The sequence below is a fragment of the Falco peregrinus genome, chromosome 10, assembly GCF_023634155.1.
Source record: "Falco peregrinus isolate bFalPer1 chromosome 10, bFalPer1.pri, whole genome shotgun sequence".
In the NCBI taxonomy this organism is placed as follows: domain Eukaryota; kingdom Metazoa; phylum Chordata; class Aves; order Falconiformes; family Falconidae; genus Falco; species Falco peregrinus.
In genome coordinates, this window is record NC_073730.1 from 11,625,428 (window position 1) to 11,636,765 (window position 11,338).

The 11,338-nt window shown below is 40.3% G+C and overlaps 1 protein-coding gene across 6 annotated transcripts; it reads left to right on the forward strand.

Annotated features, from left to right (window-relative positions):
• The first annotated feature begins 519 nt into the window (after window positions 1-519).
• HENMT1 (HEN methyltransferase 1) lies at window positions 520-11,095 on the forward strand. Of its 6 annotated transcripts, none has more exons than XM_055815759.1 (7): window positions 520-831; window positions 2,242-2,375; window positions 3,931-4,043; window positions 5,139-5,273; window positions 5,667-5,849; window positions 7,421-7,598; window positions 8,181-11,095. In XM_055815759.1, the coding sequence occupies exons 2-7, from the start codon at window positions 2,259-2,261 to the stop codon at window positions 8,565-8,567; spliced, it is 1,113 nt and encodes a 370-aa protein (XP_055671734.1). In that variant the 5' UTR covers window positions 520-831; window positions 2,242-2,258; the 3' UTR covers window positions 8,568-11,095. The 6 variants fall into 6 exon arrangements, with proteins under 6 accessions (XP_055671734.1, XP_055671736.1, XP_055671735.1 ...); XM_055815760.1 differs by lacking the exon at window positions 520-831 and adding an exon at window positions 838-1,030 and having other exon boundaries at window positions 2,244-2,375; XM_055815758.1 differs by lacking the exon at window positions 520-831 and adding an exon at window positions 1,050-1,355 and having other exon boundaries at window positions 2,244-2,375.
• Window positions 11,096-11,338: the final 243 nt, after the last annotated feature.

Below are 11,338 nucleotides of genomic sequence, written 5' to 3' on the forward strand. Positions count from 1 at the left end.
TGGGTTGCCAGTTTGCAAGGACGCTTGCATACACTTTCTAGTTATTAAGTAAACAACATAGCCAACCTGCTGTTAGCTACCAATGTGCTGTCAAGGCCACATCCTGCAAAACTTGAAATGTGTAGCCAAGACTCAAGTTTAAGTCATTAGTCAGGTATCAGCATATAACGGTCTAGTATTTTCTGGAAACTAAAACAGATTGAATTGTGGTCTAATGTAGTTAACAAATCTTCTTTACCCTCCCTACCACCTGAATCACCCTCCCTCTGTCCAGCTCCCGGCACAGGAGGCACACTAGCGTTTTCATACAGCAGCCCCCTGGGATGCACAACAGCTGTGACCAGGAAGGGCCACAGGACAGCTGGAGAAAGGCTTTCCTTCCTGCTGTGCTGGGCACGCAGATGCCAGCTCTTCAAGACACAAATCTCGCCCCAGTGTGGAAAATACTTAATGAAATCTTGCAAAAGACGTCGATTTTTTTTTTTTTTTTTTTTTTTGGTAGCCTCTCCGTTACTCACCCCAGCAGAGCTCTTCCACTGCCTGTCACAGCCGGTGCAACTGTGTTAGTTCCCCCTAAGGAGAGTAACAGTAGCCTGCAGACACAGGAGCTGGCCCGGGTCCCACAGAACCTGCAAGAAACAGCACGAGGCGCAGTGAGGTGTTTTGGTGTGAAAACTAAGGACACCCCTTCCTGCTCATCACCCATTACTGCCACAGAGGGAGGCTGGCAGGGGCAGAGATACGTAAAACAGGTGGCCCGCTGGCTGTGCGTGTGATGCCGATCAAGGGTCTGGCATTACCGAGGATGGGAAGCCATCCTCCTGCGTTAAAAGATATAAATAAATGTGCTGCCGCGCGGCCGCGGGGAGCTGCCGCCGGGGCGGGGGGACTCAGGGTGGCCGCTTCCCCGGGGCTCCCTCGGGCAGGGCTGGCTCGGGGGTCCTGCAGGCGCCTGAGGCCGGGCCGGGGGAGGCCGCGGCCCCTTCCCTCCGGCGCCCCGCCGCGCTCTGCCCGCGGAGGGGACGCGGCGGTGGGTCAGCCTTCGGGGGAGCCCGGGGGCAGCGGCGAGGAGGCGGCTGGGGCGGGCGGGCAGCGGGGCCTGAGGGAATGGCTGTCGGAGGGGCGGCCCCTGGGCGAGGGCCGGGGCCGGGGCAGGGCCGGGGCCTGGCTGGCGCTGCGCTGGCGCGGCGGGGCTGGGGCGGCGGCGGGCTGCCGGGTGCGGGGCCCGAGCAGGGCCGGGCGGGCAGCGGGAGGCGCGGCGTCTCCTCAGCCGGGTGCTGGTGAGGGGAGCCCAGCGGGCTCGCTTTGCCCCTGAGGCGGCGGACGGCTGGCCTGAACATTGAGCCTATTTCCTGGTTGTGTACATATATTTGTATTTGTAGTTACGTGTGAGAGACAGTACGGGGCGGTGCAGCTGCCGGCAGGCGTGCCCTGCTGCCGGGTGCTGGAGCTGGAGCTGGCGCCTCAGCGCCGCGGGCAGCCCCGGGCCGCCTCCCGCCCGGGCGGCCCCGCCACGCCGCGCTCGCCCTTCGCTGGGGCCCGGGCCCGAGTGGGGAGGGGGCCTGTGAGCTGCTGTGTGTGCTCCGGCGTAGTGCTTAGTGAGGCGTGGGAGGGCTGGAGGTGCGCTAATGGTTCTGACGCCATGTGGCATGAATGTTGGTTTACTTAAAAATGCAGGCGCTAGTACCAAGGCTTAGCTGGTAGTGAAGTTGAAGCCTAGCAGACCACCTCCTCTTCCACAACGCAGTAATTTATCAGGTATTTCCTGCTGGTTGTTACATAGTAGAAGTTGTATTGAGCCATACATACAGAAACCTAGATACAAAATTATCTGAATTGGAAGATAAAACGAATGATAGACATGAGACAAGACAGCAGGCGCCTGAGTGAGAAATTATTTTTCTGCTCTTGTCAGAAAAGCTAAGGAAGATTAAGTATGTTGCAGTTGTGTAAACACTATGTAGGTGTGCTGGGTGAAGAGTGACAGATTAAAAAAACTTGGTTTTTTATGATTGTATGTGGTTTCTAATTGTTTATAAAGAGGTTATTTACATTGCTATATGTGGGGGGAGCAGCTAGTGCCTAGTTTTGCTAATTCCTGTATTTGTGTCATTCTCTGAACAGAACTGGGATTGCATCTACCCCTGCTTAATAGTGAATTGAATGCCAGTGAAAACTGCAAACTCTGTAATTTGATATGTTATAAAGTACTTCAGAAAGTAAGAGTTAACTTTTTATTTTAGCATTGACAAAATATCATGGATAAGAACTTTCAAGAAGAACAGTTTACAGGAATTGCTGAATTTACACCCCCTTTGTACAAACAACGCTACCAGTTCATTAAAGATTTAGTGGGGAAATACAAACCTAAGAAGGTTAGTATGTTTTGCCTTTTTATGTTACACATTTGCAGAACAGTTACCATTAGGTATCTCAGGAAGACAGGAAATGTGTAGATAACCTGCTAACCTAATTATGAAACAACAGTAGTGGAAGAGCTATTGTGAAAACTAAATTGCCGTAGCAGACACTTGATGATCATGTTTTGTTTTTCAGGGTGACATATAACTAATGTTAATCGATGGGAAGGGGGGAAAATATAAAAAAATGCCTTAGCTTTTTTTGGCGAATAGGTGGCATTCTGGTTTTAGTTTAATGCTGAGGGTTTTGCTTCAAGCAGCTTTCATCATAGTTTGGTTTTGCTTTCTAGAGCCAATAGTTCCGTATACGATATTGGGTTTTCCTCATCATTCACATGGATGTTTTCAGATGAGAAGTGACATTAAGAGTATGGGATTATGTGATGCTAACTATCCTCCACTTTCTTCAGCTCTTGTCACCCCCTCCTGTTTTTTCCTCCCCCCACCCTCCCCATATACCAGGGCTCTTGTTTCGATACTCATTTTGAAAAGTTAAATTCTTTCGGTAATGTTGTGTAGTAATTGCTGTTTTCTAATATGCCCTCCCCCTAGCACCTCCTCCCAAAATCTGGAAAGTTGAGAAATACCTGTTTTCAGTGTTTAACTCTGAAACTGATGTTAATGTCTTAGGGAGCATGCAAAACATTGATGAGAAATGCACCAGCACTGTGCTCACATAATGATACTTCTGATAGCTAATAAAAATCTAATCTGGTCTATGATGTTGTGGAACTGTAATCGGCTTTTAAAGAGAACATACTCAGGAGTGTTGCATCTGTATTTAAAGGTTTGACTTTTCTGATTTAAGATGTAAAATGGGGTGCGGGGTGTAAACTTCCTGTTTACCTGCAGGGTAGAGGTAAACCGAATAGAAACAGTTCAGGATTTTCACACTGAGAGCAGAGCAGTGTGCTTCAACCTTGCCTTAGCCAGGGAAAGAACAGTGGGGTTTGGTTTGTGTACTCAGCTACCTCTTAAGCTTACAGGAAAGAATATCTATTATATATTTGACTTTGTGGTCTGAATATCCCCAGCCTTCCCCACTTAAACATTAGACTTAGCCTGTAAACTTGTTTTATGCAGATGCTTTGCTGCTAACCTGGCTGCTGGTGAGCCTAATCTCTGTTTTGGATGGAGAGTAGTCTAGTGAAAAGCAGTGGTGAATGTGAAAATGGCTACAGCTTTAATACTTAAAATAATATCTTACTGTTGTTTATGTGGAAGACATTCTCTGGATTCAGTGGGATGTTCTACATGTAGTTGTTTATAGCTGTAATAGTAAAAGGTTAATCCATTTAAAACATTTTGTAGGATCTTCATATATGTTTTTAAAAGAATTTTCAAGTCCATGTCTGCCCTACTTGCAACTGTAAATTTTAGTTAAGATTGCAAAATGCTTTATTATTAAAAAGTTATTTTGCCATAAATATGGAATTCTTATTTTATTAAAGTTTCTGAAATTACTTGGAAATATGCAGCATTTACACATTGTTTAATATCTAATTTACAGGTGGCAGATTTAGGATGTGCTGACTGCACACTTCTCTGGATGCTGAAATCCTGCAGTTGCATTGAGGTGTTAGCTGGGCTAGATATCTGTGCAAGCGTAATGAAAGAGAAAATGTAAGTTCTTGCTTTGTGTTAATTTCAGGTTTGCATTTGGCTTGGCCTAGTAACACGTTACATCATTTCTTAAAAAGAATTTCAAAATGAAGGTAAATGCGGAAATACGAGCTTGGCAAATGAAGAGCTAGCTGTTGTGAATCAGTTAAGTTGCACCTGTGTCTGTGGGCTACTGGGCTGTGGATGCCCTTAACTTCACCTAATGTAGCAAAGGTCCGAGTCATGGAATGGCCCTGAAAGTGTGTACATCTAAGAAATACACTGTTTGTAAAGGTACTAATACATTGTATTAATAATATCTGTTTATGGAAATACATGACGTTGCTGTGGTATGCAAATCTGATCTTTTTGAATTGCACATGTAACTCTTTTTAGTCACCAGGGTGGGGACTTCATGCTTGCTAACATTTTTTAAATGGGAAGCTTAGCTCAGTGTTTTGTGTCTCGCTTAGAAGGCTCTAAAATAAATAGTTTATGTGACTTTTGAAGCATGGGCCAGACTGGTGAGGAACACCCAACGTTTCTGTCTTAGAAGCTGATTATTGTGGTTTCAATGAGTATGTAGGATCTAGATGCTGATGTTATGACTTGTGCTTTCTCAAGAATAAATAAAAGTAGCCTTTTATTATATTTAATGCTTATCATGTGCTTTGTCTGATGCAGTATTTCAGAATGAAATTTGAACATATCTTTTAGTTCTCAGTGTATTTTTTTTGGAAAAAATAGGTTAATATGCTTGCCTAATAACTTCCCCAAAACCCTTGCAAAGTGTGTGTAAGCTAGAATTACTATGTGTCTAGACTTGAGCTACTATCTGAATTTACAAGCAGCTTTCCAAGTGGCTTGAGAGTATAGTGGAATTTTTTGTAAATATGAAAGACAACTGCTGGATTAATTCCTCTGCTTTTTCTGTCCTATTGTAGATAGTCATAACAGTGTTTGTATTAGAAATTAATTTTTTTATCCCTGTAAAATAGTTACCTTGTAAATCTCAAAAAGGTTAACTCTGTAGGGTGTTAGCTAGTTCAGTTGCATGCACAATTTGTTCTGTCCTAAGGTCCTTTCTATAACATAATTTTTTAAATACTTTTGTAGGCATAGGTTGTCTCCTCTTCCCGCTGATTATTTGAAACCATCTGAAAGATCCCTAACTGTTACCTTGCATCATGGTTCAGTTGCCCAGAAAGATCCTTGCATGCTTGGTTTTGACTTGGTAACGTGTATTGAACTGTGAGTATTAGGCCAATGTACTACACTTCTCTAAGTTCGTTAGGGTTCGGTTTGGAATTATGTCCATACTTTAAATAGACTGGAGGAAACTGTTCAAGCAGAAGAAAGTGGCATGTAAATTGTGCTTGAATTAACCATACTAAGAAATTAAAAGCTTGCTAGGTTATGGTGGAAAAAGGATATTGATGAAAAAGTACAAAATGCAGTAAGAGATTTTCTCAGACAAAATCTCTAAGCTGCTACTCAACTACAGTGCCAGGGCTAATATTGCAGAGCTAGGCTTAAAGTTACAGGGTACAGGCACGGGTTTGGTTTGGGTATTTTTTTACTGGTTAAGAAGATTAAAACACAGAAACATTTTTTTAAAGACATACATAAACTTATCCTTTACAGAATAGAGCACCTGGAAGAACCAGAACTAAAGAAGTTCCCTGAAGTGGTGTTTGGTTTCATGGCTCCAAGCATAGTTGTGATCAGTACTCCAAATTCTGAGTTTAACCGTTTGCTTCCAGGAGTGATGTTATTCAGGCATCCAGACCACAAATTTGAATGGAACCAAGTGCAGTTTCAAAGCTGGTAAGCTTACTGAGCATCGTATGCAGGCAGCTTGGAGTGTTCAGTAATGTGTGAAAGGAACAGCTATATCTTTTCAGAATGGCTTGTGTATGTGGTTTGGTGTCAGTGGAGTTCCACACCTACTGATCTGGTGAAAATTTCTTTGCTGTTATCAATAGTTAAGCATGCTCCGTGGATTTTGCATGTTGTGAAGGTCGTTAGGTTAGCTTGCTTTTACTGTAACTGCTCTGCAAAAAATATCTAAAACTTTTACTTTCCTTTTTATATATCTTTATTAGCATTAATGCATTTGAAGTGTAAGATATTAATTAACCTTTTTCACATAATAATACCCTGCTATAGAAATGCTTCACACAAACCTAAGAAATCTGCTCAATATGTATGGTGCGTCATCAAAGCACTCAATTAGTCCAGACCTCTCTGTAAGAGTATGCAAGCAGATTTATCAAATAATCAGAGTAGCAGAACATGTTGAAAAAGGGGTAGTTTAATGGATCATGGCACAATGAAAGATTTTATGCAGAACATATGTACATGACAGAAGGTTGCGTGAGATGTATCTTACTCTAATACCAGTAGATCTAATAAAAACAAAAGGGAGAGTGGGATGTATATCCTGTGATAACAGTCAACTGTCAGGCAGTTGTGGAAGAAAATACATGGCACAGTAAAGGATGCCATGCCTCAATAGCCAGCTCTTGGTCAGAAACTGAATCCTGGAAAACTTGCCCCTTGAATTAGGTTGTTTCTGCCACAGAGTTTAAAGTATGCAGTGATTTTTGAGTATATAGTTTTGAAAAGCTTGGAGCATTTATTTTTTCCTACGTAATGATACTAAAACCAGCCTGCATTATTGAGGATGAATACCTTAGACACCATTTATATGACTTAAAGTAAATTTAGATTCTGCTTTTGGATAGAAGTGAATTAAAAATATTTATATTGCTGACAGAGTGATATTTTTTGGAGCTGCAAACATGAGAGAGGAGAGGGTCTTTACATTTGTGTTGTGAAATATAAATACTGTGATATTCTCTAAAATACATGAGATATTAATTTAGTTTACTACTGCTTCATGGAGAATGTTGCAGGTAAGTAGTGCCGTGTTAGTTCCCTGCCCCATCACTTCTTTCACCTTTAACCTTGGTGAGGTAGATTTTATACACTTACAGCAAACCTCAGGGGTTTTTTTTCTAGTAACTGGTCTATTGTGGTTTTGGGGGGTGTATGTTTTTTATGGGTTCTTCTCAAAAAATTTTGCTCTCTAACATTGGTAGGTTTTAGCTCACTTTCTATGCATTTAAGACAATAACCAACTGTGAACATGTGTTTCAATTTTAGAGATAACAATAATGTTTGGTTGCCTAAATTACCGATACTAAATGATTCGGACTGTGGTAAGGATATGATTACAGCTCAGATTCAGCAAGTATTGACAGTGCTTATCTTCAGGCATGTGGGTATTATTAGAGAAACTATCAGGCCTAGGGTCTTGCTTCTGTTGGAGAATGCATTTTTATCACATTAAAAGATGAATATTTAGTATGATTGGGATAATTTGCCTTTCTTAGGGCTCTAGAGACTGCTAGACGTTATGATTACTCAGTGGAATTTACTGGTGTAGGGCACCCGCCAACAGGAATGGAGAATGTTGGGTTTTGTACCCAAATAGGTGTGTTTCTTAGAAAATATCCTCAAACCAGTGAATCTGCTCAATCTGAGAAACCCACTCAAGCAGTTTACAAAACGGTAAGTACTATTTTCTTCCTTTAGAAGGATGAATAAAGAGTAAAATATTCTATGATTTGCCTGTGTAGGTGTTTTTACTGTGGTCTACCATTGCTATCCAGTCCTAGGTGTGATTAACACACACTGTCAGATCAAAGGAGTCTAAGTCCATGATAAAGGCCTCTATGTTTTAGATGATTTGCAGTCCCTGTTTCCAGATGACAGTTCAGAAGTAGTTTAGAATCTCTGTAGCTGTGAAACTGTCACCAGAGCCTCATGAGGAGTAATGTGAAAAGTAAGAGAATGGTTAGAAATAAATAAAGCATTGCAGGTCTACACCTTGCCTGATCTGCAAGTATAGCTTGCAGACTCAAGTTAATGGAACTTCAAAAAAAATAAGGCTTACTTAATTGCCATTGTACTTGTAATACTTAAGTGACATTGTCTAGGTTTTTGTTACCTGAAAATGTTTAAACTAATAAGCAAGACAGGACTGAATCAAAAATTATGTTCTCATTTTAGAAGTTCTTTTTGACAGGCAAATGTTAAAATCTGAGCCAGTGGTAATGATAAACATTGTATTTGTTCTTCTGTGTTGTAAAGGTCTTCAAAGCAGTGTATCCAAGTCTTAAAGATGAGAAGTACCTGCAGAATGCAGTGGTCAGTGAAGTTATTTTCACAGCACAAATCATTAAGCAAAGTCTGCTGAACCATTTAATGTCAGAACATGATCCTACCGAGAGAAAATCCAAATTCCGACCCTCGATGAGCTGTTTTTCAGAAGGTCTTGGAAAACTAGTTGCTGGAAAAAGCATGGAACCATTTGTTAATGGAAATGTGGTTTATATACCTCTTACAACAATCTTTTCTTTTCCCAAAGTTAAAAATCTTTGTGGTACCTTTGAGAAGTTATGCAGGCTTATTGCTGGCAAGGTCACGCTGAGCAGTGATGGTTCTACTGTGATGTTCAGTACTGAACATGAAAATTAAGAGAATTGGATCACAGATTTCTTATACAAAGTTCAGGTAAAGTAATGAAAGTATTTTCTTAGTAGCTGTCAGATGGTGTGTTCTTTTATGCTAATGAGAACCACAAGATCTCACAATTTACCCATCAGCACCTCTCTGATTCAGTGAACGTGAGTGCTGACAAAGACTGCAGTAACTCATAAGGTTTTGAAGTAGAGTATCGGGGCTAAAAGGAAAGAATTTAATTCCTGTGAAGAAAAACTTAAAGAATTTCTGTTTGTTTTCTATTACTATATTGTAGCTATTGTTACTAGATTGTTTTTGGTAATCGTTTGTTAGCTCCAAGGGTAGTTGAAGATAACACAGAACTGTGGTGTTATGCTGAATAATCTGAGTCAGACCTGGGTTTAGGACAAGTTTTTTTTTTCTTAACAAGATAAAATGTATAGATACCTTTTTCAAGATGAGCACGTACTCCATCTTCAGGAAAACCAAATCTTGTTCCAGATAAACTGGAATATGCCACAAACATTTATAGCTCAGTAAATCCAATACTGGGGAAGAGTGCCATGATGTTGATACAATATGAGGAAAAAAAAAGGTAGATTTAGCCCTATTGTTTTATCCAGTTTCTTGATAACTGCTGCTTGGGGAATAACTTGCATCCTGTAACTTTCCAAAAGCTGAATTTAATTAATTTGAAACTGGTATCTTTGACTATTCTGGGGGTTTTTTTGCGGGGTGAAAAATAAAGTCTGTCATTGTGAATGCTAACCTGGCCCCAGTGTACAAAAAAATGTCTGCGTTTTCACGTGCAGCTGTTGTCCAAAAAATCTTGACAGCACATTCAGCAGAAAGTAAAAGCAGAGGTGTTACAGATAGTAGAGCTTACTGGCTTGGCCAAGATGCCTTTTGCCTAAGTAGAGCTGAATTGTAGGTGTAAGTGCACAGTAAGCAAATACTAGACGATGGACTTCTAAAGACACAGATTTTGAAGGATGGACAAGACTGGCCTGTTGATACAGGATTAATGAGGCAACACACTGGAGTTAAGTTTATTTGCGTACCTGAATTTTTTATAACCAATAATTTTAATATCTCAACTGAGTATTTGTTTTAAGTGAAGAGATGCTTAATTAAAAGGCCTCATTTGGTGCATGTTTTGCAATGTCATTGGCAGCTTTGAATGAGCTAGTATTATCAGAACCAACTTGTGTGAAACATGAAAGTTCACAAGTTTCTGCAAGTAAGAAATTCTGTGTAAGGCCTGACAGTTTCTTAGAGAAGATGACTGCATTCTACTGTCTAAATTTTTGAAATTAATTTGAACTGATTAGGGTGAAAGATCAGACATAAAGGGGAGAGGCAACTGTAATTCTCTGAATTGAGAAATGGTACAGGATCTATAACAGGCTGAGCTTCAGGGAAAGAAGAATGATCTGCAGTGCTCTGTCGTACTGAATGATTAACATATGCTTAATGAGCTTTGTCTTTTGTGGGAGATTTTTCTCCTACCACAAATAGACATGGATTATTAAAATCTAATACATTTAGAATTAATTTTCAGAATTAATGTAATTAAATTTCACCTTTAATCAATATTAAAAATGGTTTCTTTTTTTTTTTTTTTAGATTGTGATATGAACTTGCCATAGTTGGTATGTTACAATATACGTACAATTAAAAATTGGTAAATATTCTTTGGACAGTAATAAGCATAGCTGTTTGAGAATGGCATTGGGTTGTTATGAAAAGATACCTCTGCAGTTCACTGTACAATTTACTATAGTTAGAAAAATTTTTTGGACCACAGAACTTCTCCCTGGGTTGTTTCCTCTTGCAATGTTATATCTTTAGTGTACTTTATAGCATAATCACTTTAAAATAAGGAAAAGGGAAAAGAAGGTGGACCTGTTGGATCTGGCGTTATATTTGCCTTGAATTTTGTATTCAGGTAACATCTAATTACAGGAATGCCTCATGAACAGACAAGATTGTATATGAATACATGCTTGTTTTTCCTCAAAACATTATACCCTTAAGGCTTCATAGCTACATTTGGAAAAAGGTTTATGTGGATATTGGGTGGACAAATGTCAAGGAGCCTAAATGGTAATTAATTTTTAGGAGGTTCATGGATCCATTGTAAGAAAGTTTAATCTTTAATGATAGCTAGGGCAAATATCAATTCTTACATTCTTGCTTACGCCTTTTCCTGAGGAAAATCTTAAGTCAGACTACAGATGTTTGGCCCTACATGTTCAGTGTTCCTTGGTATGTATATGTGTACTGAAACTGAAGAAGCTGTTACATATCACATACAGAAGTACTGTTCAGAATATGTACATTTTACTGGACTGCTAGCTTTTAGTAACACAAACTGCTGGTTTGTATGTCAGGTTTCTACTGGCTGAAAGCAATTTTAATTAAGGTTTTCTTTAAAGTACTGAAGTAACCATCTTTTCGGGAGCAGTTAAACACTTTGTCAGGGTTCATTGTGCATAGCTTTTCATTATCGGGTTGGTCTTTTGATTAAACTATTACGCATATTGCGTCCCACTTGACTTTGGTCAGTTTCAAACTGCAGGTTTAATTCTGTTGTCTCAAAAGAGGATGCTGAAAGGACGTTTGCGTGCATGTGGCAGTATCACTGACCAGGAGATGGCACACGTGTGTCAAAACAGATCAACCTTGGGTTGTTCAAAGCGATAAAATCCAAATATTGTTTTAAAAATACCCCCAAAACCCCCACCAGAACCTAACCACCACCACCACCAAAACCCAGTGCAATA